Source organism: Chiloscyllium plagiosum, unplaced genomic scaffold, assembly GCF_037043375.1.
Source record: "Chiloscyllium plagiosum isolate Xiang-an unplaced genomic scaffold, Cpla_swu_hap1 HiC_scaffold_49, whole genome shotgun sequence".
Lineage (NCBI taxonomy): Eukaryota > Metazoa > Chordata > Chondrichthyes > Orectolobiformes > Hemiscylliidae > Chiloscyllium > Chiloscyllium plagiosum.
This window is the reverse complement of record NW_028270187.1, coordinates 11,417,905-11,445,494: the sequence shown is the minus strand read 5'-3', so window position 1 is coordinate 11,445,494 and position 27,590 is coordinate 11,417,905. Positions and strand designations below refer to the sequence as shown.

The following is a 27,590-nucleotide window of genomic DNA, read 5'->3' as shown; positions in this document are numbered from 1 at the left end:
TCCAAGAAGTAATACCCTGAGGGAGACAGGATAATGTGTTGAATTGGATCCAAAGTTGGCTCAGTCACAGGAAAGAAAGGATAATGGTCAATGGTGGCCCTTGTGAATGGAAAGCTGTTACAAGTGGTGCTCTGCATAGCTCAGTGTTGGGCCCTCTGCTGTTTGTTTTACCCATTAATGATTTGGAGTTGCGTATGTTGGGCAAATTTGTGAAATTTGCAGATGACACAAAAATTGGCCGTGCAGTGGATAGTGTGGAGGATAGCTGTATGCTCCAAAACTATACAGACGGTTTGGTGGAGTGTGCAAGAACGTGGCAGATGGAGTTCAGCTCTGATAAGTGTCAGGGAATGCATTTTGGGAAGTCAGACGGTAAATGGGAATCAACAATAAATGGGAATATACTGAGGGGGACAGGTGAAGTGAGAGATCTTAGTGTGCAAATGCTCAGGTCCCTAAAGATAGAAGGGGCTGTAAAGAAGCCACATGGAATGCTCTCCTTCATTGGCAGAGGGTTGAATACAAAAATAAGGAAATAACAATGAAACTGTGTGAGGCACTTGTGGCTACAACCGGAATATTGTGTGCAGTCGGGTCACCACATTACAGGAAGGACGTCATTGCGGTGGAGAGAGTGCAGAGGAGAATTACTAGAATGTTGCCGGGGCTGGTGAATTGTAACTATCAGGAGAGATTGGAGAGTTTGGAATGGTATTCCTTGGAACAGTGGTGCCATGATTAAGGAATACAGGGTGACACTCATATCCGCAGGTCCAGTTATCGCGGTTTCACGTACCCGTGGTTTACAGTGGTCTGAGCATATAAAAGGAAATGTTCCAGAACTAGGTCCCAGGAGACTGCCGGAAGGTATATTTCCCATTTAAATGAATGGTTTTGCACCTATCTGCGATTTTGCGTTTCCGCTGTAGGTCTTGGAACATATACCCCATGGGTACTGGGGTCTACAGTACTAAATAGTGAGCTACCTGATGAAGAAGCAGCAGTTTGAAATCGTGCACTTCCATATAAACCTATTGAAGTATAACCTGGTGTTTTGTGATTTTTAACTAACTAGAGTTAAAAATCTAGTCCTGGAGTGAGGACTGCAGATGCTAGAGATCAGAGCTGAAAATGTGTTGCTGGAAAAGCGCAGCAGGTCAGGTAGCATCCAAGGAGCAGGAGAATCGACGTTTCGGGCATGAGCCCTTCTTCAGGAAGGGCTCATGCCCGAAACATCGATTCTCCTGCTCCTTGGATGCTGCCTGACCTGCTGCGCTTTTCCAGCAACACATTTTCAGAGGGAGACATGAGACAGGAGGAACCTGTTTCCTTTAGCAGAGAGTTCAAAAACCAATGATCACGGATTCAAGTTAAGTGGCTGTAGGATTAGAATTTATGAGCAAAAATTATGTTTATGCAGAGAGTGGTGGGTATCTGGAATTCGGTGCCTGATTTGGTGGTGCAGGCAAAGACCTTACATATTTTTAAACAAATTCCCTGGTACTGAGCCTCAAGTGTTCTAAACTGCAAGGTTACAGGCGGTGCCAGGATGGTGGGATGAGAAAGGGCATGTAGGCATGGACAAGATGGGCTGAATGCCCCACCCCCCACCCCAAAGCTGTATTATTTTTATAATTCTCCAGTTATCAATGAGATCAGACCAGTCAATGCTGTGTGAATATGTAAATATATTTACCATATACAGAAAGTTACAGTTTGATAACTGCACCCACACATTCTCCAAACAGGAACTGACAGGCATAGATCAATAACTAAATTCACATATTCACATACCCACTTGGATCAGGTGGCCCCATTCGTGGAGCTGTCTGGGTGTTGTTTAGTTTCTGAATCTCACTCAACTGGTATTAGAATTTTAAGAAAAAATGAACAAGGGAGCAGCTCAGCAGGAGTGGAATCAGACCCGTGGTTCTGTTTAAATTGCTGGCTTTAAACAAAAAAATCCTAGTGATGATTAACTGAATGTTACATTGATGTTGCCAGTCACAACTGATGTTGATTTACTGGAGCTCTCTCTTCTATATTCCTCCATGCAAGTACTCAAAGGACCAAGACAATGTAATATTCCCTCGGTACAGAGCCAAGTGTGACCAGCTGCTTCCAACAAACAGCAGGTATGTTACTGCTGTCAGAGCGAAGAACATCCTTTCAATAGACAATAGGTGCAGGAGTAGGCCATTCTGCCCTTTGAGCCAGCACCACAATTCATTATGATCATGGCTGATCATCCTCAATCAGTATCCTGTTCCTGCCTTATCCCCATAACCCTTGATTCCACTATCCTTAAGAGCTCTATCCAACTTTCTTGAAAGTATCCAGAGACTTGGCCTCCACAGACTTCTGGGGCAGAGCATTCCATACACTAGGGTGAGGTGGGGGAAGGGGAAATGTGGAAACTGTTGAAGTCCACATTGATGCCCTGTGGTTGAAGTGTTCCGAGGCGGAAGATGAGGTGTTCTTCCTCCAGGCGTCTGTTGGTGAGGGAGCAGCGGTGAAGGAGGCCCAGGACCTCCATGTCCTCGGCAGAGTGGGAGGGGGAATTGAAACGTTGGGCCACGGGGTAGTGTGGTTGATGTGTGCAGGTGTCCCGGAGATGTTCCCTAAAGCTTTCTGCTAGGAGGCGTCCAGTCTCCCCAATGTAGAGGAGACCAAATTGGGAGCCCTACCCCCACCTCACCCTAGTTCTAAACTTCCAGCTCAGCACTTTCCCCATGTCTTGTCCTACCTGCCTATCTTCTTTTCCACCTATCCATTCTACCCTCCTCCTTGATTTATCACCTTCATCCCCTCCCCAACTCACCTAGTGTACTCTATGCTACTTTCTCCCCACCCCCACCCTCACCCTCCTCTAGTTTATGTCTCCACCCTTCAGGCTCTCTGCCTTTATTCCTGATGAAGGGCTTTTGCCCGAAACGTCGATTTTACTGCTTCTCGGATGCTGTCTGAACTGCTGTGCTCTTCCAGCACCACTAATCCAGAATCTGGTTTCCAGCATCTGCAGTCATTGTTTTTACAAGATTGTTATTGTACCCACTTCTGCCACTTCCTCTGGCAGCTCATTCCAAAAAACATACCACCAAAAAACATATCTCTGTGTGATAAAGTTATCCCTCAGGTCGCTTTTAAATCTTTCCCCTCTCACCTTAAACCAATGTCCTCTAGTTTTGGACTCCCTGCCCTGGAGAAAAGAACTTGACTATTCACCTTATCCAAGCCTCTATTTCTGCAGCAATATACATATGAAACATCAAAGACCACTTAATGTGAGTCTGGCCTTGGACTGCAAGTGCACATCTAAATCGTCCTTCAATATGATGAGGATTTCTGCCTCTCACACCCTGACAGGCAGTGAGTTCCAGATCCCCACCACCCTTTGAGTGAAAATGTTTTCCCTCACATCCCCCTTGAAACCTCCTACCCCTTGCTTTAAATCTATGCCCCTCCCCCAGTCATTGATCCCTCCTTCAAGGGGGCGGGGGAGGTTTCTTCCTGTCCACCCTATCTATGCCCCTCATCACTTTATACATCTCCACGTCCCACACTCAATCTGCTCTGCTCTAAGGAAAACAACCCCCGTCTGTCCAATCTCTCTCCATCACTGAAACTCTCCAGCCCCCAAGGCAATAACCTGGTAAATCTCTCTCTGCATGCTTCCCCAGTGCTATCACATTGTTCTGATAATGTTGATTTGTATAGAGTTGCTTAAAAACTCACTGGAATGGCGATAAATTTGCTGTTCAGGAGAGACCCTGCCTGCTGGTTAGAAGCAGCACAGTGCTAATTGCCCTCTTGACGTTTGCTGATGTTGATGGTTGTGTGTACGGTTCTGCAGTGGTTGGAGTATTCCCAGTCAACCTCCTCACCATCCTCGTAGAAAATATATTCAACTGGGGTCGAAACGACTGGTTTAACGAGGTGCTGTCTCCCTCCACTACCTCATTTCCAGTGTGGACACTCAGCTCTAGGACTGACACAGGGATGCCTGTGATTAAAGCAAACTGTTAGGCACGAGTTGTTGTTGTGTTCAACAACAAACAGTACTCCCACCATACAGTCAGAGAGAGTTACAGAGTCACTGAGAAAGTCAGAGAGGCAGGGAGAAACAGAGAGAGACATAGACACACACAGGCATATGGAGTTATATAGAAACATAGTCAGAGTCAGAAAGAGACACAAGATCACAGCGTCATCGAGATTAATCGACAGAGTGTTAAAGCAAGTCAGACAGTCCAACAGAGAGAGATAGAGACCTCGCGGTCTGTACAATATACCTCACCGGGGGGGATCTCTCCTGTCCCCCTCCACCCCCCAATAACCACCATCCTGCCCCTCGGGAACGGGACATGTTGACACAGTCCGCTCTCCCTCGGCGCTTTTCCTTCCCGCGTGGCCCCGGCGCCATTTTAGCTTCAGGCCCCGCGCGAGATGGCGGTTAACGGCCGCCTCGTGCCCCAAGTGACCGTTAGCAGCTGCTTCAGGGGAAAGGCTCTTTAAAGGGACAACCCTTTCAGGAGAGAGAAACAACAGGGCTAGCTCCGGGACTCGCCAAACTCAATAATAATGACAAATACACACACAGACAGAGAGGTGGGAGTGAAGAAGAAATTGTGCGGCGGCACATCAAGACCAAAGGCCACTCTCCCGAAGGACGGCTGCCCCGGACTCGAAACGTTGACTCCGCTTTCTCTCTGTCTGTCTCTGGACAGATGCTGCCAGGCCTGAAGCACAAACAAGGTCCTCGGGGGTGAGTCCGAGTTCAGGATCCTGTTAAGGTTCGGTTGGCAGATGGATGACAGTGTGGGAGGGTATGCAATGGGATTAGAAGAATAGAGGCGGAGACTGTTTCCTAAATGGGGAAAGGTTTCGGAAATCTGAAGCACAAAGGGAGTTGGGAGTCCGAGTTCAGGATTCTCTTCAGGTTAACAGGCAGGTTCAGTTGGCAGTTAGGAAGGCAAATGTAATGTTAGCATTCATCTTGGGAGGGTTAGAATACAAGAGCATGGATGTACTGCTGAGGCTGTATAAGGGTCTGGTCAGACTACATTTGGAACATTGTGAGCAGTTTTGGGCCCCTTATCTCAGGAAGGATGTGCTGAACTTGGAGCGGGTCAGGAGGGGGTTTACAAGAAAAATCCCAGGGATGAAGCACTTCTCATATGAGGAGAGGTTGAGGACTCTGGTTCTTAACTCATTGGAGTTTAGAAAGATGAGAGAGAACCTGATTGAAACTTACAGAATATCGAGAGGTCCATTCATGCATCTGTCTAGATACATCTTTATTGATGCTATCGTCTCGGGAATGTTTCTGAACAAACAGACCTACGGGGTGAAGGAAGGGAGTTCCTTAAATGTGGCATTGCGGCATGACACTGTGGTGAAGTAAGCATTTGGCATGCTTACCTTCACTGGTCAGAGCACTGACGACAGGAGTTGGGACATCATGTTGTGGGATATAAATGAATTAATGTTATTTCTGCAACTATAAATTCTGATACAGAACAGGAATGAGGAAAATATATATTCAGCAAAAAGAAAGGATATGTTAGCATGAGACGTGATTACAGAACAATGGTGGATGTATGGGCAAACAGGAAAGCATCTGTTTCCCCCACTTACACGGAGACACAGGAACAAACCCGAATCAAAGAGATCAAAGTGGCCTCTGGATAGAAATAGATGCTGATAGAAGAAAAGATATGCCTAATCAATAACCTACAATAGACTGACATCAAACACCCTTATAGTAGTCAGAGATAAGAGTTTGTCACGGACAAGACAGGATAAACAGAAGTTGTGGGATAAGTCTTAAGGAAATGAGTGACGTAAGCGAAGCAGGGAACAAACAATGGAATAAGAAAAACATATGGGAAAAAAACTGTATAAATTGCAAGGGTTTTTTGGGGTATACTGTGCATTTGTCATTGCCTTACCTGGCAATTAGACAAGGCACCCACCTGCAGGTGTACAAATAAAACGACACTGCTGTTTCAGATATTTGGTCTCGGATTGAAATTATTGATGTGAGTGGGCTTTGTTTCTCACAATTGGGAGCTCGTCCGGGATTTTCTTCCATCACCAGGGGGAGTGGCTGGCCTTGGACACAGGGAAGACGCGTCCCGTTCCCCATTGAGGAGCGGTCTCGTGTCCCGGTTTGGTCTGCTCCCTTGGGTGACTGATGTGAATCCTATAAGAGAGACATCTGAATCAGACAGTGATAGGAGCTCGATAAAAGATACGGTGACAAAAGGGGCCAGGCAATTCTGTGCACAGACCAAGGTAAGAAAATTGACTTTTAAGTATTGCTTGGTGGCCGGGATTGAGTTTTAGTAGTTAATAAGGGACTAACGAAGGAACTCAATATGGATTGTGCTGTGGGTAAGGAAAAAGCCTCCAGGGAAACAAAGTAAGGAAAAGGCAATGGAAATGGAGGCGGGGTCCCTTACAACATTCCTCCGGAAAGTCCTTTGGGCAGGATGTTGTGGAAATTGGCAAAATAATACTTGTACAAGGGAGAAAGATGGTTAAATATTGTTGCTTTGTATGGACTAAGGAATCCATTCTTCGTCCCGCTGTCTTCTGGCCAAAGTACAGATCGGACGAAGACTGGGTTTGTGAATATCTGAATTTATATGTCAATGTGCGAGAGAGAGAGAGAGAGAGATTGTAAAGAGCTGTACAGCTGGTAGGAAGTTTAACCCTTTGTGATTTGGTTTGAGTGAACATTTGTTTGTTGGTGATTGAATGTTTGTGTTTTATTCCCCGGAGCTTGAGTTCCAGGACTGTTTTGAATCTGATTTTTGTTATGGAAACTTAACATGATTTCTTTTAAGGTTAAGGATTCTATCGAGATTATGAAAAAAAAAGAATGATAACTCCTGTTCTTTTTACAGATCATGACTGCCTGTATCAGTTCTATCAGTTCTATCAGTTTCTAACTAATCTCTTTTATCTTTACATAAAAGCGATTTATGGAGGACAGTTGAAGTTTCAGTTCAACATTAGATTGTAGTAAAAGCAAAATTCTATGGTTAATATCTGTGACCTTGGATTCAGCCATTGTTCATGCATTAGAAGTTTTTCTAAAAAAAACTTGAGTAGACAAATTCTTTTAAGGCAAGCTCTGATTATTTTATGACTTATCGTATTGTAATTGAGCAATGATTGGTCAGGACTATTTAAGAAAACTAATTTTGGATCTAAATTAAAGGACTAAAACTGGGTAATTACAGTGAATTGCAAAATTGGGAACTGTGTGCATTTTGCATTCTAATTATTAAATACTGAAGAAATGAACGTAAATATATAAATATATTTATAAGTTAGGAACAGGTTTTTAAGGTTAGTCAAGCATGAATTGATGAATTGGTGTTTGAAGTTATGGGGAACTAGAAATATTGCAATATTTCTTTGAAAAAAAAAGAAAAAGGGGAAGAACGTAACGACTTATCCCCTTTGGGAGGTACCCATAGGGGACAAAGAGATTGGGTTTGTAAGTGCCCCCCTCACCAGTGGGGAGGTCAGAACATTTAAAAAGGAAATGAAAGTCCTGGTTGAGGATCCGGTGGGATTGTCTGAACAAATTGATCAATTTTTGGGGCCCAGTCTGTATACCTGGGCTGAATTAATGTCTATTTTGAATATACTATTTACTGGGGAGGAGAGGGGACTTATACGAGGAGCTGCCATTAAAATATGGGACAGGGAACACCCGATTGGAGATGGGGATGCTGGACAGGGAGAGGTGAAGTTTCCCCTCAGAGACCCCCAGTGGGAATACCAAAACCCGGAGCATAGAGAAGAAATGAGGGAATTGAAAGACCTGATTCTAAAAGGAATAAGAGACGCAGTTCCAAAGTCACAGAATTTGATTAAAGCCTTTGAAATTAGATAGGAGAAAGATGAGACTCCCTCAGCTTTCTTGCAAAGATTAAGGGACTCAATGCGGAAATACTCTGGAATGAACCCTGAGGACCCAGTTGCACAGGGTCTTTTGAAAGTACATTTTGTGACAAAAGCATGGCCAGACATACAGAGAAAGATACAGAAGATAGAAGGATGGAGCGAAAAACCATTAGATGAATTGTTGAGAGAGGCACAGAAAGTATTTGTAAAGAGGGAGGATGAGAGACAAAAACAGAAGACGAAAATGATGGTAGCTACAGTGGATGACGTAATTAAGAGGAGAATGGAACCGATAGTGGGCAACCGGAGCGGCGGGAGGCAGCATGTAGGACAGAGAGGAAAGGGGAGAGGGAGAGGACAAGGGGGAACATTTGATAGAGGGTTTGAGCGACAAGGGCAGAGATGAAAGTCTCCACAGGCAGGATGCTATTATTGTGGAAAGATAGGGCATTTTAAGCGGGAGTGTCCTGATCTACAAAGGGAAGAAAGGGCAATTCCGCTTATGAATTATGATGAAGAATGGGGGTGTCAGGGGTTCCTGCCCTCAGGGGCCCACCAGGAACCCTTGATAAACTTGAAGGTGCGACCCTGTAGGGAAGAGGCAGTCTTCCTAGTAGATACTGGGGCAGCACAGTCATTGCTTAATTTTAAAACAAAGAAGGTAGAAATGTCGACACGGTCAATTATTGTTTCTTTGTTTCAGGGTTAAAAGGGGAAGGATTTACTGTTCCAGTATTTGAACCTATGATGATAGAAGGTCCTAAGGATAGGGTCACAGGGGAACTACTGTATATCCCTGATATAGGAAGCAACTTATTAGGGAGAGACTTAATTATCCTTTTAGGACTGGAGATTGGAATTCAGGAAAAAGAATTAGTTGTACAACTGGCGATGTTGACAGAGGATGCAGAGAGAAAGATAGACCCTATAGTATGGGCTAGAGAAGGGAATCATGGAAAACTACAGATCCCTCCCCTTACAATAAATTTAAAACGAAAAGGAGATGTTATCTGTGAACGACAATATCCTATTTCCATAGAAGGTAAACGAGGACTGCAGCCAGTAATTGAGGGACTGATTAGAGATGGGCTGTTGGAGCCATGTATGTCTCCTTCTAATACCCCAATTCTACCAGTACGGAAATCTGATGGAACTTATCGATTGGTGCAGGATTTGAGAACATTAAATCGGATAGTACAGGTCAGGCACCCAGTGGGGCCAAACCCCTATACGTTATTAAGTAAGATCCCTCATGACCACAAATGGTTTAGTGTGATAGATTTAAAGGATGCCTTTTGGGCTTGTCCCTTGGCGGAGGAAAGATTTGGGACTATCCCCCTATGAAACTTTATTTGGATTACCTTATCTGGGAACGCAGGGAAAATTGCCAATTCCCGAAACTAAAGATTTGTTTTTAAAGAAGTATATACTGGGCTTGTCCTCCTCTTTATCTTTCCTCAGAAAACAGGGTCTATTGGCACAGACTCCGCCCCTTGAATTTGCTGTTCATCCCATCCGGCAAGAAGATTGGGTCTTAATAAAATCATGGACAGAGACTAAATTGCAGCCGGACTGGGAAGGGCCGTATCAGGCTCTTTTGACTACCGAAACGGCAATAAGGACGGCGGAAAAAGGCTGGACTCATTACACTCGGATCAAAGGGCCTGTGGACCCTCCAGTTGAGGAAGAAGTCTGGACAGCCGAATCAACGCAAGACCCACTGAAACTCAGACTAAAGAGACTTTGAGTAATTGACTTTACAGTGGCGACGTGAGCGCGGGATTATTTCTGTAAGATTGTATATTAAGCCTTTTTGTGTTTTAGCATAATGATTAGAAAACTGGGAATGCTTAGAGTTATGATGCTAGCCCTCTTAGTATTAGGATTTTGCCAAATATCATTTTCATATGTATTATTGATGGTTCCTGAGTCTGATAATCCACAAGTAATAGACACTGATGTATGTAGCTTAGTAAATTGTGGGAATGTAGCTAATCAGAGACAATACCGCAACTCAGAGATACATCTTAAGTCCTATGGGGATGGCCTCGGGGATGGTACCTGGTATAATGGTCTTGTCAGAATACACTGGGCCCCCTTCCGACCAGCTCGCGATTGTCTCGATAAGAAGTGTAACCCCATATATTTAACGATAAGGAAAACCAAATGGCACGAAGCAGTTTTGGGGGGTGGCACTAATGAGATACAATTAAATGAAACATTTGGGATTGAAATGAAAGCAAATGGGAAGGAGTTTGTGCGCTGGTGTTTTCGAATTAGCGTAGGACAGGGAAAACGGATAGAATTACTGGGTAATGAGATACAACCTTTCACCCCTCCCGATGATCCTAAAGTAGTAAAAATTATAGAGGTAAAGGATTTGAAACAGACCATCGAGATAGAGACTGGGTACGGGGATGCAAATGCCTGGGTTGAATGGGTAAAGTATACTGTAAAAAGTCTGAACAAAAGCAATTGCTATGCATGTGCCTCCGGTAGGCCAGTGGCCCAGGTGGTTCCCTTTCCGCTCGGGTGGAAGCGAGACAGGAAGGGCATGAAATGTATAATAGCCCTGTACCAGGATGAGACTGCATGGAATGATAGGAATTGTACCTCCCTATCTCTGATGTTCCCTCCCTTGGAGGAGAAAGATGCAAAAGTTCCCCCCACATTTTCCGCCGCAGTTGGAAATCACACGTCATGTGTGCACAGGCGAGGTACGAGTTGGTCGAGAGATTTGGGGGAGCTGAAATTATGTACAGAGATTAAGAATGTTACCGAAACGGAGAAGGGAGGGAACTACTCAGCATTAAAGGTTCCCCGAGCGGATCTGTGGTGGTACTGTGGAGGCAAAATATTGAGACCCACCCTACCTCCAGATTGGAGAAGGATATGTGCAATTGTACATTTGGCAATTCCATTTACCTTGGCATTTGAGAAGGAAAAGATAGTAAGAAAAAGGGGAAGGGGTAAGAGATTACTGTTAGATACTTCTTTTGATGACAGGATTTATCTTGATTCAGTAGGAGTCCCTCGGGGAGTACCTGAATTCAAAGCTCGTAACCAGATGGCAGCAGGCTTTGAGTCAGCTCTCATTTGGTGGGTAACAATTAATAAAAATGTAGACTGGATAAATTACATTTTCTATAATCAACAGCGATTTATAAATTATACAAGAGAGGTGGTTAAAGGAATATCACAACAGCTTGATGCGACAAGTACGATGGCATAGCCCTTGATATGATTTTAGCAGAGAAAGGGGATGGTGGTTTCTATCCTTACTTCCCTGATAGCAGTAGTTGGGGTATTGGTGGCCATTGGCTGTTGTATCATACCCTGTATACGAGGGCTCACCCAGAGGCTGATTGAAACAGCCTTGATGAAACAAATGCCCCTGAGGGGAAATTTGACAGAGGAACTTTATAAACTAAATAATAAGGAGATGAGTGAGACTAAGATGGATGAAATCTCTGAAATGATGCTTGCGAATTTTGGGAACAATGTTTAAAAAAAAGGAGACAAAAATGCAGAAGATAACAGATAGTAATGAAAAGAAAAAGGGGAAATTGTGGGATATAAATGAATTAATGTTATTTCTGCAACTATAAATTCTGATACAGAACAGGAATGAGAAAATGTATATTCAGCAAAAAGAAAGGATATGTTAGCATGAGACGTGATTACAGAACAATGGTGGATGTATGGGCAAACAGGAAAGCATCTGTTTCCCCCACTTACACGGAGACACAGGAACAAACCCGAATCAAAGAGGTCAAAGTGGCCTCTGGATAGAAATAGATGCTGATAGAAGAAAAGATATGCCTAATCAATAACCTACAGTAGACTGACGTCAAACACCCTTATGGGAGTCAGAGATAAGAGTTTGTCACGGACAAGACAGGATAAACAGAAGTTGTGGGATAAGTCTTAAGGAAATGAGTGATGTAAGCGAAGCAGGGAACAAACAATGGAATAAGGAAAACATATGGGAAAAAAACTGTATAAATTGCAAGGGTTTTTTGGGGTATACTGTGCATTTGTCATTGTCTCACCTGGCAATTAGACAAGGCACCCACCTGCAGGTGTACAACTAAAATGACACTGCTGTTTCAGATATTTGGTCTCGGATTGAAATTATTGATGTGAGTGGGCTTTGTTTCTCACAATGTCATAGCTGTACAGGATGTTGGTGAGACCATTTTTAGAATACTGTGTACAGTTTTGGCCAATCTGCTGTAGAAAGGACGTCGTTAAGCTCAAAAGGTTATAGAAAGGATTTACAAAGATGTTATCAAGGTTGCAGGGTTTGAGTTATAAGCAGAAGCTTCATAAGCTAGGAGCTTTTCTCCCCTGGAGAGTTGGAGGCTGAGGGGGTGACCTTATAGAGGTTATAAAATCACGAGGGGCACAGAAAAGGTAAATAGGTATAGTCGTTTCCCCAATGTAGGGGTGTCCCAAACTAGTGGACATAGGTTTAAGGTGAGAGTGGAAAGATTAAAAAGGGACCTGGCAGGCAAATTTATCACACAGAAGGCAACGAGTATATGGAAAGAGCTGCCAGAGGAAGTGGTAGAGGCAGGTACGATTACATGGAAGAGACATTTGTAAAGGAACATGGATAAGAAAGGTTCAGAGAAATATGTGTCAAATGCAGATAAATGGGACTAGTTGAGTTTGGGCAACGTTGTCAACATGGGTGTGTTGGGCTGAAGGGCCTGTTTCTGTGCTGCGTGACTCTATGAAAATGGATGAGAATAACAAACTTTGCCTGAATGTACTGGAGGAGCTGTGAATATGTGGGGTCATTATACAGACCAATTTCTCTTGGCAAAACACATGATTGGAACAAATCAAAAACTGACTGTGACAAATATTATTTCTGTGTACTCTGAACAGGATGTAGCCATCTCTGCCAAGGTGGGAGGTGGATGCAATTCCGAAATGTCCTTGAACCAATCGACTTGCTCAGCTAGAAGGCAGTGAAGAGTTTGCAAAGGGTTAGGAATCATGTGCAGAGCAGAGCGGGTAGGGAGTTCAGATTTCACTCCTTTAAGGACCATCGCAGACAGGAACAGGAGAAGGCCATTCGGCCCTTCGAACTGCTCATCCATTGAATAGCATTGTGGCTGATGCCCCATTCCTCACGTTCACTTTCCTGCACTTAACATGTAACCCTCAATTCCCTGACTGATCAAGAATCTCCTGCTCCTGTTTCCACACACAGCTCTCTGTGGCAAGGAGTTACAACGACTCTCAACCCTCTGAAAGAAGAAACCCCTCCTCACCTCAGTCTTCAATTTTGAACCAGATGGTTGTTTGTTCCTGACAACAGTCATCATTAGAGTCTTAACTCCAGATCTGTTTTTGTTTAAAATCGCATTCCAAATCCACCACCTGCCAAAGCAAGATTCAAATTCACATCTGCAGGGCACACCCTGGGGAGCTGAAAATATAGGATTTTGCTTCCCCATTATTTCAGAAACTGAAAGTGAATCTCATCAAAATTGAGACCAGAACAAGTTGCTGCACACCACTGAGCTAAACATTGATGTCGACAGAATCCATATAGTGTGCAAAGAGACCATTCAGCCCATCCAGACTGTCCTAAGCCAGTGAAGAGGATCCCACCCAGACTCCTACCCTACCCCTGTAACCCTGCATTAACCATGGCCAATCCCTCTAACCTGCACATCATAGAATCCTACAGCATGGAAGCAGGCCTTTTGGCCTGTCAGGACCATATACTGACCCTCTGAATAGCATCCGACCCAGACCCACCACCTCTCCAATCCCTGTAACCCTGCATTTCCCATGACTATACCTTTTAGCGTGCATAACTCTCACACTATGGGCAACTTAGCAAGGCCAATCCATCTAAACTGCACATCTTTGGACTGTGGGAGGAAACCGGAGCATCTGGAGAAAACCCATGCAGAGAAGGGGAGAATGTGCAAACTCCCAATACACAGTCACCCAGGGCTGGAATTGTTCCTGGGACCCTGGCGCTGTGAGGCAGCAATGGTAACCACTGTGCCACCCAATGTTTTTGCCGCTGGCCATGCAGGGGTTGGTTAGCTCAGTCGATTCTATTGTTGATTTACAATGTACAGTCATATTGACAGCATGCGTTCAATTGCTGGTCTGGTAAAGATTGCTGTGAGTGATCATTCCCTGTGCTTTAGATGTGGTGTGCCGCAGTTTAAACTATAAAACAGTTGTTTGCCTTTTCTCCCCCACACCTCTTTCTCCCTCTCTCTAATGAGACAATGGTGACTTTACATTAATCACCTGCTAAAAACATAACTTTGCTGATTAAAAATTAACTGCCCTCTTTTTCACTACAAAATAACTTGTATTTTTCCTCCCTGATGCACTATTGGAGTGAGCTGAAAATAAAAGAGAAGACACTTTACCAATGGTACATATCTAAATGAAGTGGGAGAGGGTGCACAGGGAGAATTACCAGCATATTGCCTTGGTGCTGGAGAGTTTGTGATTGAGAGAGGTTGGACAGACTGGGGTTGTTGTCCTTACAGCAGCGTAGATTGAAAGAGAGGGATGTATAAAATGATGAGGGATGAAGATAGGGGAGGCAGGAAGAAACTTTCCCCGCTTAACAGAGGTGGGGGAGGGGTACAGATTGAAGGTATGGACCAGGAGGTTTCAAGGGAATGTGAGGAAAATCTTGTTCACCCAGAGGGTAGTGTGCAATCTGGAAGTCACTGCCTGTAAGGATGGAAGATTCAGAAGCTCTCATCACATTGAAGGAGGATTTAAATGTGCACTCGTGATGCCAGGTGCTGGGGAAATGGGATAAGAGAATATCGAGATGGTTGTTTCTGACCAGCACAGACTCTGGCCTTTTTCTGGGCTGCAGATTTCTCAGAAACTATGACTAACTCACTTTGAGATGTGTATTCTACATCCAAGATATTATCTAGCGTGATTTCGTACATTTCATGTTCAGAGATGAGGGGTTTGTCGTTGAAAGAGAGATTCAGCAGTTAAGACCAATATGCTCTGGAGTTTAGAGGAATAAGGGAGATCCAACTGAGGGATATAGGGTGGTAAAGGAGATGGGATTGGCAAAGGAGACAGAGAGGATGTTTCCTCAGGTGTGACAATTTAGAACGAGAGGGTCATTGTTTCAGGAGAAGGGGATGGAACAGATTGAAACAGGAGATGTTGAGAAATGGCTTCTCTCCAAGGTAGAGGGGGTGGGAATCTCTGGGAATTCACTTCCCAGTATGTGGGGGCATGTCGGGACACTGAATAAATTGAAGGAGGGGACAGACAGATTGTTAATCAGTGAGGGGTTAAAGGGAGGGGGGCAGGAATTTGCAGTGGGGCTGGGATGAGATCAACCGCAGCTGTATAGAATGGGGGAAGCAAGGTCCCCAGGGCTCCTAGCCCGCATGTTGTGTTGATCGTCCAGCTGCCTAAACACTTTTTAGTGTGGCTGGCTCATAGCACATGCTCAGAAAGCTCTGAATCTGAGGGCCTAAACTGTGTGATGCATCACAATCCATTAGTCTCTTAGAAACCAAGACCATAAGATATAGCAGCCATTCGGCCCATCAAGTCTTCTCTGCCATTCCATCATGGCTGATATGTTTGTTAACCCTATTTTCCTTCCTTCTCTCTGTAACGATTAATCGTCCTCTTGATCAACAACCTATATCTGTCTTAAAGACATAATGACAGCCATCTGCAGTAATGAGTTCCACAGATTCACCACTGTCTGGCTGAAGAAATTCCTCCTCATCTCGGTTATAAAAGGAGTCCCCTTCACGCGGAGGCTGTGCCTTCGGGTACTAGTCTCTCCTACTCGTGGAAACTTCTTCTCCATGTCCACTCTACCCAGGCCTCTCAGTATTCTCCAAGTTTCAACCAGATTCTCCCTCACCCTTCTAAACACAATCGAGTCCAGACTCCTATTCCTCAACGTCTCCTCATATTACAAGCTCTTCATCCCTGGGATTTTTCTTATAAATACCCTCTGGACTCCTTCCACATTCAGCACATCCTTCCTTAGATAGGGGGCCCAAAACTGCTCATAATGTTTCAAATATGGTCTGACCAGAGCCTGATACAGCCTCAGCAATACATCCCTGCATTTATATTCTACACCTCTTGAAATGAATGCTGACATTCCATTTGCTTAACTGCCAACTGAAACTGCCCGTCAACCTGAAGAGAATCCTGAACCTGGACTCTGAAGTCCATTTGTGCTGCAGATTTTTGAACCTTTTCACAGTTTAGAAAAGTCAACGCCTCTATTCTTCGTACTAAAGTACATAACTACCTGTTCTTCCAGTTATATTTGTGTCATCAAAGAAACACTCAGGACAATGAAATGGCCCTGCTCCTCGTGTCTGCTGCTAGACCTAGAGTGAATGGCTCCTTGCCCCCAAAGACCAAGGCCAGAAGGGACCACTGTTGTACTGAGGCAATCAACAGATTGATGTCCCACGGTCTAAAAAGTTGGTATTCCCTGAAAACAAGATGAAAGATAAAGCAATTAGCCATCAGTTCCTCTTCCAATGCACACTGCCTTGTTGTTAATTTAGTTGAGAGAGATGGAACATCTCTATGATTTAGATGATTACAAACACTATCGATGATTAATAAATTCAAATGTCAAAAGATTCGAAAAGCTTGGGCAGACCTTCGCTCCATGCTATATGCAAGAGAAACACCAGCGATGTTTAAATGTGGCTGGGTTTCTGAGGGTTAAGTTAAACCAGAGAAAATCTCCACTTTCACTGAACCAGAAATGTTATAAAGTATATATATATTATATTCTTTACCAGCCTTTCTTGGTTTGAGATGGTGGAAACTGAGTACACCAAACTGCTATCTGTTTTGGAGTTATCAATAATCAAAAAACAATAAGCAAAGTGAACCAAAAGATTAATGATCAGAATGTTAAAATAACAGAAAACAATGCCTCAAAATTAAATATGGAGTGATAATTAAGGTCACAGCCCCAACCCAACAGTAATATAAACTTAAGCTCTTGGCGATATAGAAACATTTTCAAAGCAGTTCACGAACCAGGTGACTCAATAACATCGACATTCACAATAAAGTTTGCGCCTACCCTCCCAGAACAAGCTCACATAGGGAAGGTGGAGGCCCTGGGATAATTGACAACTTTTTTTATTATTAATCACTCTTGACACATGGACAACACCCACTGGGCCCTATGTTTATTGCCCAACTCATCCCTAGTTGCCTACTTAAGAAGGTAGGGATAAGCTGCTTTCTTGAACTGCTGCAGTCCATGTGCTATGGATGGAAATGCATTGCCCTGAGGGAGGGAATTCCAGGATTTTAACCCAATAACACTGAAGGAATAGTGTTATATTTCAAAGTCAGAACACTACATGGCCCAAAGGGGAACTTGTAGAGGGTGGGTGTTCCACGTATCTGCTGCACTTGTCCTTCTACATGGAAGTGGTCATGGGTTTTGAAGGTGTTGCCTGAGGATCTCTGGTGTATTTTCGCAGTATGTCTTGGTACTGCTGCTAATGAGCATTGGTAGTAGAGGGAGTGGATGCTTGTGGATGTGGTTCCCAGGAAGTGGGGACTGCTTTTTCCCTCGAATATTGTTGGAGCTGCAACCATCCAGGCAAGTGGTAAGCATTCCATCACACTCCTGACTTGAGACTGAGATACTTTGAATGGATCAATCAGGGAAGACTCTGACCATATGTATCCCTCTAAGGAATAAAGGAATAAAATCATGAAGAATCAATATTGTTCTATCTTCTTCAGATGGATCCTAGTGTCTACCCTACAGACTCCAGGTTGAGTCACACCCATTACTCACAGGCTCCCTCAGATATACTGAAAGCCTTTGATTTTCTGCCGTTTAGTAATAATTCTCAAAGTACGCCTCTTGTTCGAGAATCTCGAGGTTTGTAAACAAAATGATTAGCTGCCACGCTGTATCCCTGTGTTCTTCACTGAAGAGTACATGGCTCCAGCACAGCTCAAAACTAAAGGGTCAAAAGAAAAGGTGGAAAGTTGTCTTCAACAGCAGTCAGACAGTCCCCAGGTGGCAAATAGTATCTGTCCCTGCTGAGTTTCTCCAACAATTTCTGTATTTCTTTTCATTTCTGACATTCATTGCCTGATGAAAGCTAATCGAATGCTGGCCTTTATATTGAGAGGACTGGAGTACAGGAATGCAGAAGGGATGCTGCAGTTATACAAAACCCTGGTTAGACCCCACTTGGAGCAGATCTGGGCACCACACCTGAGGAAGGATAGATTGGCCTGGGAGTACAGCGTGAGTTTACAAGATTGATACCTAGGCTTCAGGTTGTGAGGAGAGATTACACAAAGTAAGCCTGTTCTGTCCAGAATTTACAGAGTTTAGGGATGATCTGATCGAAGATATTAACAGGAGAAAACGGTATAGAAATTGAAAGTGTTTCCACTGGTTGGGGATCCTTGAACTAGGCAGGGCATTGCTGGAGAATTAGGGCCAGACTGTTCAAGAGAGATGTTAGGAAGTACTACTACGCACAAAGGCTGGGAGAGGTTTGGAACTCCCTTCCACAAATAGCAGGCATTGATGGATCAGTTGTTAATTTTAAATCTGAGAGAGAATTTTTGTTTTGTTGAACAAAGTTATTAAAGGGGATAGGGGCACGGGCAGGTCTATGGAGTCAGGACATAGATCTGCCATTGAATGGTGGAACAGGATCAAGGGGCTGAATGGCTTCCTCCTGCTCCTTTACACGAATATTCCACATTAATAAATCATGGAATCCCCTGCAGTTACAAAGTGGCATTTCCACACACCGGAGCAATTAGTGATTTCAAATAGAAACTGAAAGTCCAAATATTTTATTTTCACATGTTCCAGATCCCCACCATCATGTGGGTGAAACAATCCTCAAATCCCTCTCTAAACCTCTTACCCTTCACTTTAAAATGATGTCCCCGCCTTGTTACTGACCCTTCGACTAAGGGAAACAGCTGCTTCCTGTCCCCCTGTCCATGTCCCTCATAATAGCATCATAGAGTCATATGGCAATGAAACAGACCCTTCAGTCCAACTAGTCCATGCCGACCATAATCTCAACCTAAACTAGTCCCACTTGTTTGCACTTGGCCCATATCTCTCCAAACCTTTCCTATTCTTGTACTTCTCAAAATGTCTTTTAAACATTATAACTGCCCTTTTATCCGCCACTTCATCTGAGAGCTAAATCCACACGTGTACCGCGAGCTCTTAAAAAACAGTTACCCATCATGTCATTTTTTAAAATGTTTCTCCTCTCACCTGAAAACTATGTCCCCTGGTCTTGACGCCCCCCCACCCTTGGAAAAGACACCTGCCATTCACCTGATCTATGCCCATCATGATTTCATAAACCTCTATACCCCTCAAACTTCTACACTCCAGTGATAATAGTCCCAGCCCATTCGGCCTCTCCTCATAACTGAAACGCTCCATTCCCAACAACATACTGATATATCTTTCTGAACCCTCTCCAGCTTAATAATGTCTTTCCTCTAACAGGGCAACCAGAACCAGACACAATACACCAGAACAGGCTTCACCAGTGTCCTGTACAACCACAACATGGTGTCCGAACCCCAACACTCAGTGGTCTGAGCAATGAAGTCAAGTGTTCTAAACACCTTCTCAAACACCCTGTCTACCTGTGACACAAACCCCAAAGAATCATACCTGAACCTGTAGGTCACTCTGCTATACAACACTACCAATCTTACACACCTCTATCATGACCGCTCCACCATCAACCTTCTCTGTTGTTCAGGAAACAACCCAAACTTCCTTCCAACGCTTCCAGAGATTTGTTTTTGTTGCTCTTCCCAATCAGATGAATACCAGCATGAACACTGACCAAGACATGATGATGTAGGATCAGCAGCTCACAGATTCACACTCACCATTCAATAGACTTGACCAGATTCCTGCATATTCAAAATTTCTTGCAGGTCTGTCGATTTCCCATCACCACCCTTGGAATGAAATATTTCCAGACCATTACCCAACCAAGTCCCAATTCCACTCGTGACAACAATTTGCTGCTGTTTGTGTGCAAAAATCCCTGGCAACAAGGTCACTGAGCCAAGGTCCCAAGAAATGACCTCCTGGAATTATCTGGAATCTGGTTCAGAACTTCTATGTTCATAGAATCATAGTATTTTACTGTACGGAAGGAGGCCATTCGTGTCTGTACCAGCTCCTGAAAGAGCTACCCAGCGAGGTCCACTTTCCAGCCCGATCTCTGTAGCCCTCTAACATCATCAAATTTATATCCAGCTCTCTTTTCGAACCTCCTATGGAATCCGCCTCCCAAGCAGCACATTCCAAACCCAACAACCCAATAAGTTTCTCCACATCTCACACTTGCACTGACAATCTTGAAATTCTAGCCAGCCAGTTACTAATAAACAAATGAGTGGGAAACAATAACTTGTTTCCCCATCAGAATTGTTCAAATTTTCAACACCTCATTAAGGTCACCACTCCATCTAAAATCCCTCATTGTTGTATGAAAAGGATACCATCTCCTTCACACTGTCAGGTTTGAACAGCCTTCCTTAAATAAGGTATCCAGAACAGAACAAAATCAGCCTGGGTAAGAGAAGGCCAACTCCCTTTATCAAATGTATTTCTAAATTCAGCTTCTGTTGCCTGTGTCGGTGAGGTGTTATACACTTACAAAGAAATACCTATCAGATCAAAGGCTTATCTCCAATGCGATCTAATATCCTCCATTCAATGCTTGTGCTGTCACGGGAATTAATTTCTTTTCTGCCCTCTGCTTTGTGTTGGGTTAGCTCAATTGGCTGAAATGTGGAGTAAGATCGACAGCGTGCGTTTAAGTTTCTCTCTCTCTCTTTCTCTCTCTCTCTCTCTCTCTCTCCCTGTCTGACACTCCAGCTGAGGTCCACCAGTGTCTTGTATAACTTCAACATCACCTCCTTGTTCTCAGTCTCTGTGCTCCTGTTAATAAAGCTGAGGATGTTGTGTGTTTTATTAACTGCTCTCCCCTTGTTATGTCGCCTTCACTGATCTGTGGACATATAACCCCAGGCTCCCTCTGCTCCTACACCTGCTTTAGTTTTTTACCCCCCTCCCCCCCCCCCCCCCCAAATCTATTGCCTTTCCGTTTCTTTGAACCAACGTCATTCCCCAAATTTGTGTTGAATCAATTTTGTCTTTATTTTTGGATGTTCATGAATTAAAACCTATTTTGTTAAATCAAACTTCATTTTCTCCATCCTAGTTGTTTTGCTACTAACTAACAGTATAACTCCACAAGAACATACAGTGTAGGATAAGGTTGAATCAATTTAGCCCCTCAGGAACCTGCTCCGCTATTCCATATGATCGCAGCTGATCCCATCTCAGTCTCGATCCCATCTCAGCCTCAACCCCACTTTCCTGCAAGCACTCTCTTTGACCCATCACTGATTAACAATCCGTCTGTCTCCTCCTCCAATTTATGCAGTGTCCTGGGCGGTGGGAGAGTGATCCCACAGATTTACAACCCCTTCCTCATTTCAGAAATTTCATTCCTCCTTAGCTCTGTTTTCAATCTGCCCAGCCCCTTATCCTGAACCGATAACCTCTCGTTCAAGATTCTCCCACAAGAGCAAACATCCTCTCTTCAAAACCTCTGTCAATACCCCCTTTTGCATCTTATAGTTAGTTCTCCTCGCTATATTCCAGAGAAACCGCTCAATCTCTCATCTAAGGCAAACCCTTCATCGCTGGAAATGATTGGGTGAATCTCTTCTGAACTGCATCTCTCCTCAAGTAAAGAGATCAAAATTGTACCAATCTGTTCTCATAATACTAACCTTTTCATCTTGGCAATCAATTCAGTGATCTCCTTTAAACTCCCTCCAATTCAACTACATCCCTCCTCAAGGAAGGGGACCAAAACTTTTCACAGTACTCCGGATGTGGAAACCCCAATCCCTTGTACAGTTGCAGTAACAATTACCTACTTCAATACTCTATTCCTTTCACATTAAATGCCTTCCTTGTGACTTGCTGTAGCCTATACACTACTTTGAGATTCATCCACATGGACATCCAGTTCCCTTTGCACTGACATTTTGAACTTTTTCTCCTGTTCAGATGATAACTTGCCTTCTTCAATTCTTCCAACTGCAATGGATAACCTCACCACTGATGGGCTGACCAACTCTCAGTTCAGAGTCTAACGGAAATTAAGAGAGTATGCTCGATTTGAACTGTTATGCTTTAGATTTGCAAACGAGTCAGACACCATGATCCATTTGCTCCAATTTGTCTAATAAATGTAAAAATGTTGGCTTTGCACCCCAGTGATTTTTCAGCCCATTCGGACAGTGTTTGAATGCTGTTACAAGTTGTTAACTACCTCACTAACTTACCTCTGCCAACGGGAACAGCTGGAAGAATCAGCTGGAGAAAATAAGGGAGAAAGAACATGTTTTACTGTAAATATTCAGCTTCACCTGCTAGCAAATGAATCTGGATTCCTTGACTGATACGAAAGCAACAATTATTCCAATTGTAATCTTTAGTTTATAACTATGCTGACCATTCTTCTGAACTAAACACATTACTTGGGGAGACATAAAAAGTAATTTCATCTGCCACTTGTTCAGCCTGCCCTCATCCTCACAAAGCACGTTCCACACCGTATTTTGTTTTAAGTTCACTGGTGGGTTGTGGAAATCACTGGCTGGGCCGTGAATTTATTATCCATCCCAAGTTGACCCCTTGAGAATGAGGTAGTAAGCTGCCTTCTTGAACTACTGCAGTCCCTGTGCTGTTGGTAGACCCACAATACCATGAGAGAGGGAATTCCAGGATTTTGACCCAGCAACACTATAAACGAACAGCTGATATATTGCCAAGTTGGATGGTGAGTGGCTCAGGGGGAAACTTGCAGAAGGTGGTATTCTCATGTACCTGCTGTCCTTGCCCTTCTAGTTGGAAGTGGTTATGGGTTTGGAAGGTGCTGTCTGAGGAACTTCTGCAGTGCATCTCACAGATGGTACACACTGCTACTGAACATGGATGGTGGAGAGAGTGAATGTTTGTGGATGTGGTGCCAATCAAGCATGGGCTGTATTGTCTCTGGATGGTGTTTGGCTTCTCAAGTGTTGTCTACAAGGTGCATTGTAGAAGTGAGTGAGTGTCTATGTGCGTGCACATGAAAGTGTGTGTGTGTCAATGAGAATGTCTGTGTTTCTCTCTGACACACATGCACATCTTCATACTCTCACTCAAACACACTCGCGCTCATACTCTTTCATACACACACCCTCATATGCTCCATGTGACCAACACTAATTTGAAACCCACGTTGAGTCCCAACTGGAGAACAATCACTAGCGATACCTGCCAGAGTGTCTCACCCACCTTGTTTCCTGATCTGGAGTTTAATGGGAAGTAATGTGACGAGAGAAAGGATCACCTAACAGTGAGACAATGAGTACTGCTATCTCAGCGCTGTGTTCCTGTGCTGGATTCAGAGAGGGATTTGCTGTCAATAACATCATTGCTTCAGCAAACACCAACCCCAGTGTTTCCTGTTCCCTGTTGCCCTTACCCCCTGCAAACACCCATCTATTTGGAGGGAAACCCCTGTATATGTGAAATTCACTCCATATCCTCACCATTGCAGTGACATCACTGTTTCTATGCAGCCTGTCTCATTAACAACATCCCACCAATCCAACCCAAACTATTCCATGCTAAACTCAAAAGATCACTCTGCACTCACATCTCTCGAAATTGTCGAATAGAAATTACTGTCCCTCATTTTCACAGCCTACATATATCGAGGCAAAACTTCCCTTTGTCCTCCACCTGTCAGCAGCAATTGGGCAATTCACAGAGAAACATCGAAAATATGATCGTGAGGAGGCCTTTTCGCCCCTCCAGCCTGCTCCGCCCATTCAATGAGATCATGGCTGATCACCCAACTTGATCCTGTATCTCCCTGCGCTAACTCTTTAGCCCCTAAGAACTCTATCAACTCCTTCCTGAATAACATGCAGTATTCTGGCCCTGACTGCTTTCTGTGGCAGAGAAATCCACAGGCTCTCCACTCTCTGCATGAAGACATTTCTCCCCATCTCAGTCCTGCCCAGTTTCGTTGAGACTGTCACCCCGTCGTTCTGGACTCTCTACCCGGTCACTGGGAACACCCTTCCTGTGTTCACTCTGTCTTGTCCTTGTTCAAATTGAGAGGTTTCTATGGGATTTCCCATTAATTCTTCCAAACTCTAGTGAATATCATCCTACCAATCCAGTCTCTCTCCATCTGTCAGTCCTGCTATCCCAGGAATCACTCATGGAAACCTTTGCTGTACGACCTCATGGGATCTTTCATGAGATCCCAAACTGCGCACACAGTTCTCCAGGTTAGCCAGCCACCCCTGCTCCTGGACTTGAATCCTCTCGCTATGAAGGCCTCCCTTATCTGAGAAAGGATGTTACTCTCCTCTTCGCTCCCCCCCCTCCCCCAACCCGCATAGCTGCTGCCATACATTCTGGGTTTTTCCAGCACTTTGTGTTTGTAACCTGTAACATTAACTCTCTCTCTCTCTCTCCATAGATGCTGCAGACCTGCTAAGTTTCCGACGCAAGTTTTTAAAGAGTGTTTATGTCAAGTTTTCAGCCGGACCCCAGTGCAGAACGAGAACTGATCACGGATGAAGAATGGATTACCTGGCACTGTGTGGTCGGAATAACTGGTCACATTAAGTATTGTTCCTCTGGGACCCCTCTTGATCACAACAGACGGGTCTCGGCCTTGGTGCTGGGACTGGAAAAATTCAGTGGACAGGTCTGTCCTGTCTGAGCTAGAGTTGTAATTCCCGCTGGCATTGTTTAAGGCTTTCTGTTGAAAGTAGGGTCCAGTACCTCCGCTCATTACACATTCTGGAATGAGACAACTCCCAATCAGAATCTCCGTTTTAGTGGCTCTGGGGGTGAGGAAAGCCCCAGCAACAGGAACTGGAACAAAATAAGACAAAGAGGAAATAAAAGATTGGATGTTGAAATTGTCTCTGTTTTTCATGGATGTTATCATCGATGAAACGATGATAATTGATGGAAAGGAGACATAAAACAAGCGAGATTTCACATCATTGCAAAGTCTCCCTGTGTTGTACAATCTACACTTTGAAAGATTTGTGTAAACTATGGATGGCGAAATGGTATATCATCCAACCATTTCCTCTGGATGTTCAATGGTGTTACCATCACTGTCCCCACCCCGCTGCACTATCAACATCCTTGGGCGTTACTGTCTGCACCCCAGCCTACTATCAACATACTGGGGGTTATCATCACTGTCCCCACCCCACTGCACTATCAACATCCTTGGGCGTTACTGTCTGCACCCCAGCCTACTATCAACATACTGGGGGTTATCGTCACTGTCCCCACCCCGCTGCACAATCAACATCCTAAGGGTTACTGTCACTGTTCCCACTCCCACCTCACTATCAATATCCTGGGGCTTACCACCATTGTGGCCAACCCCACCCTAGTATGAACATCTTTGGTATTAACTTCAGCCTCCTTCATCTTGTATTGTCTCAGCTTCTACCTTTCTCTGATGAATTGTTTAAAAAGGAATTGTAGAGTCAGAGATCTACAGCGCAGAAACGGGACCTTCAGCCGACTGAATCCATGTAAGTCAAAAGCAGCCAACTCTACTCTTTAATACCATTTTCCCAGTCATAGGGTCACACAGCATGGAAATAGGCCTGTCGGCCCAGTGCATCCATGCTGACCAGGTTACACTCACGAAACTAGCCCCATTTGTTTACGTTTGGCCCAAATCAGTTGAAACCTTTCCTATCCACGTATTTTTCCAAATCTCTTTTAGAGGCTGTTATTGTACCCACTTCCACCACTTCCTCTGGCAGCTCATTCCAAATATAAGGCTCTGGTCAGACCATATTTGGAATATTGTGAGCTGTTTTGGGTCCCCTATAGGAAGGATGTGGAGGCACTGGAACGGGTGCAGAGGAGGTTTACCAGGATGTTGCCTGGTATGATAGAAAGATCGTATGAGGAAAGGCTGAGGCACTTGGGGTTGTTTTCATTGGAGAAAAGAAGGTTTAGGGGTGACTTGATAGAGGTGAATAAGATGATTAGGGGTTTAGATAGGGTCGACAGTAAGAATCTTTTTCCTCGTATGGAGTCAGATGTTAGGGGTAGGTTCTTTACTCAGCGAGTCGTGAGTTCATGGAATGCCCTGCCAGGAGCAGTGGTGGACTCTCCCTCATTATGGGCATTTAAGCGGGCATTGGATAGGCATATGGAGGATAGTGGGCTAGTGTAGGTTAGGTGGGCTTGGATCGGCGCAACATCGAGGGCCGAAGGGCCTGTACTGCGCTGTATTCTTCTATGTTCTATGTTCTATCTAAGAAAGGATATGCTGAACTTGGAAGGGGTTCAGAGGGCGTTTACAAGAAAGATCCCAGGGATGAAGAACGTGTGATATGAGACAACATTGAGGACTCTGGTTCTTAATTAGAAGGGTGAGGGACAAACTGATTGAAAGTTACAGAATATTGAGAGGCATGGATAGAGTGGACATGGAGAAGATGTTTCTATGAGTAGGAGAGATGAGGACCCAAAAGCACAGTTTCAGTGTGAAGGGATGTCCCTTTAGAAATGACATACTGTTGGGGTGGGGGGCGGGGTGGGGGGGATAAGAAACGACTTACCGGGGATAAGCAATGGGGCACAGGTCTCTGGCATAGAGTATGTCCGTGTTGCTCAGAAAGGAAGGGGGAAGAGAAGTAGAGCATTAGTCATTGGGGACTCCATAGTTAGGGGGTCAGACAGGAGGTTTGTGGAAATGAGAGAGACTTACAGTTGGTGTGTTGCTTCCCAGGTGCCAGGTTCATGATGTCTCTGATCGTGTTTTCAGAATCCTTGGTTGTAGTTCGCATATAGATGAGGTTGCGATTAGGTAGGTCCAAACTAAGGTTTCCAGGTCAGAAGAGCGTTCCAGTCAGGAAGTAGTTGGTTTGAAGTGTGTCTAATTCAATACAATGAGCATCCGGAATAAGGTAGGTGAACTTGCAGCATAGGTTGGTACCTGGGATTTTGATGTTCTGGCCATTTCAGAGACCTGGGTGGAGCAGAGACACAAATGGTTGTTGCAGGTTCCACCATTTAGATGTTTCGGGAAGAACAGAGACAATGGGAATAAAGAGGTGCAGTATTACGGCTGCAGAAAGGTTGAGGACTCATCAACTGAGGTAGTATAGGCTGAGATTAGAAATAGGAAAGGAGACAGTTTTCTATAGGCCCTGAATAGTTCCAGAGATTTAGAGGAAAAGGATAGCAAAAATGATTCTCGACAGGAATGAGAGTGACAGGGTAGTTGTTTTGGGGGACTTCAACTTCCCAAATATTGACTGGGAATACTATAGTTCAAGTACTTTAGATGGGTCAGTTTTTGTCTATTGTGTGCAGGAGGGTTTTCTGCCACAGTATGTAGACAGGTCAACAAGGGGTGAGGCGACATTGGATTTGGTACTGGGTAATGATCCTGTCCAAGTGTTAGATTTGGAGGTAGGTGACCACTTTGGTGATAGTGATCACAAATCAATTATGTTTACTTTATTGCTGGAAAGGGATA

At 44.2% G+C, this 27,590-nt stretch overlaps 2 protein-coding genes and 1 long non-coding RNA gene across 4 annotated transcripts in view; 2 read left to right on the top strand and 1 right to left on the bottom strand.

The window, feature by feature from the left end:
* The window catches only part of LOC148135538 (uncharacterized), a 334,519-nt gene that overhangs the window by 7,488 nt on the left and 299,441 nt on the right, over nt 1-27,590 (top strand). The window lies entirely within an intron of this gene.
* The window catches only part of LOC122545874 (uncharacterized), a 229,790-nt gene that overhangs the window by 35,923 nt on the left and 166,277 nt on the right, over nt 1-27,590 (bottom strand). The gene's annotated exons all lie outside the window — the stretch shown is intronic.
* LOC148135553 (uncharacterized) lies at nt 4,367-14,314 on the top strand. The gene is made up of 2 exons (XM_087984514.1): nt 4,367-4,765; nt 9,385-14,314. Exon 2 carries the CDS (start codon nt 9,752-9,754, stop codon nt 11,153-11,155), a length of 1,404 nt encoding a protein of 467 aa, XP_087840640.1. The 5' UTR covers nt 4,367-4,765; nt 9,385-9,751; the 3' UTR covers nt 11,156-14,314.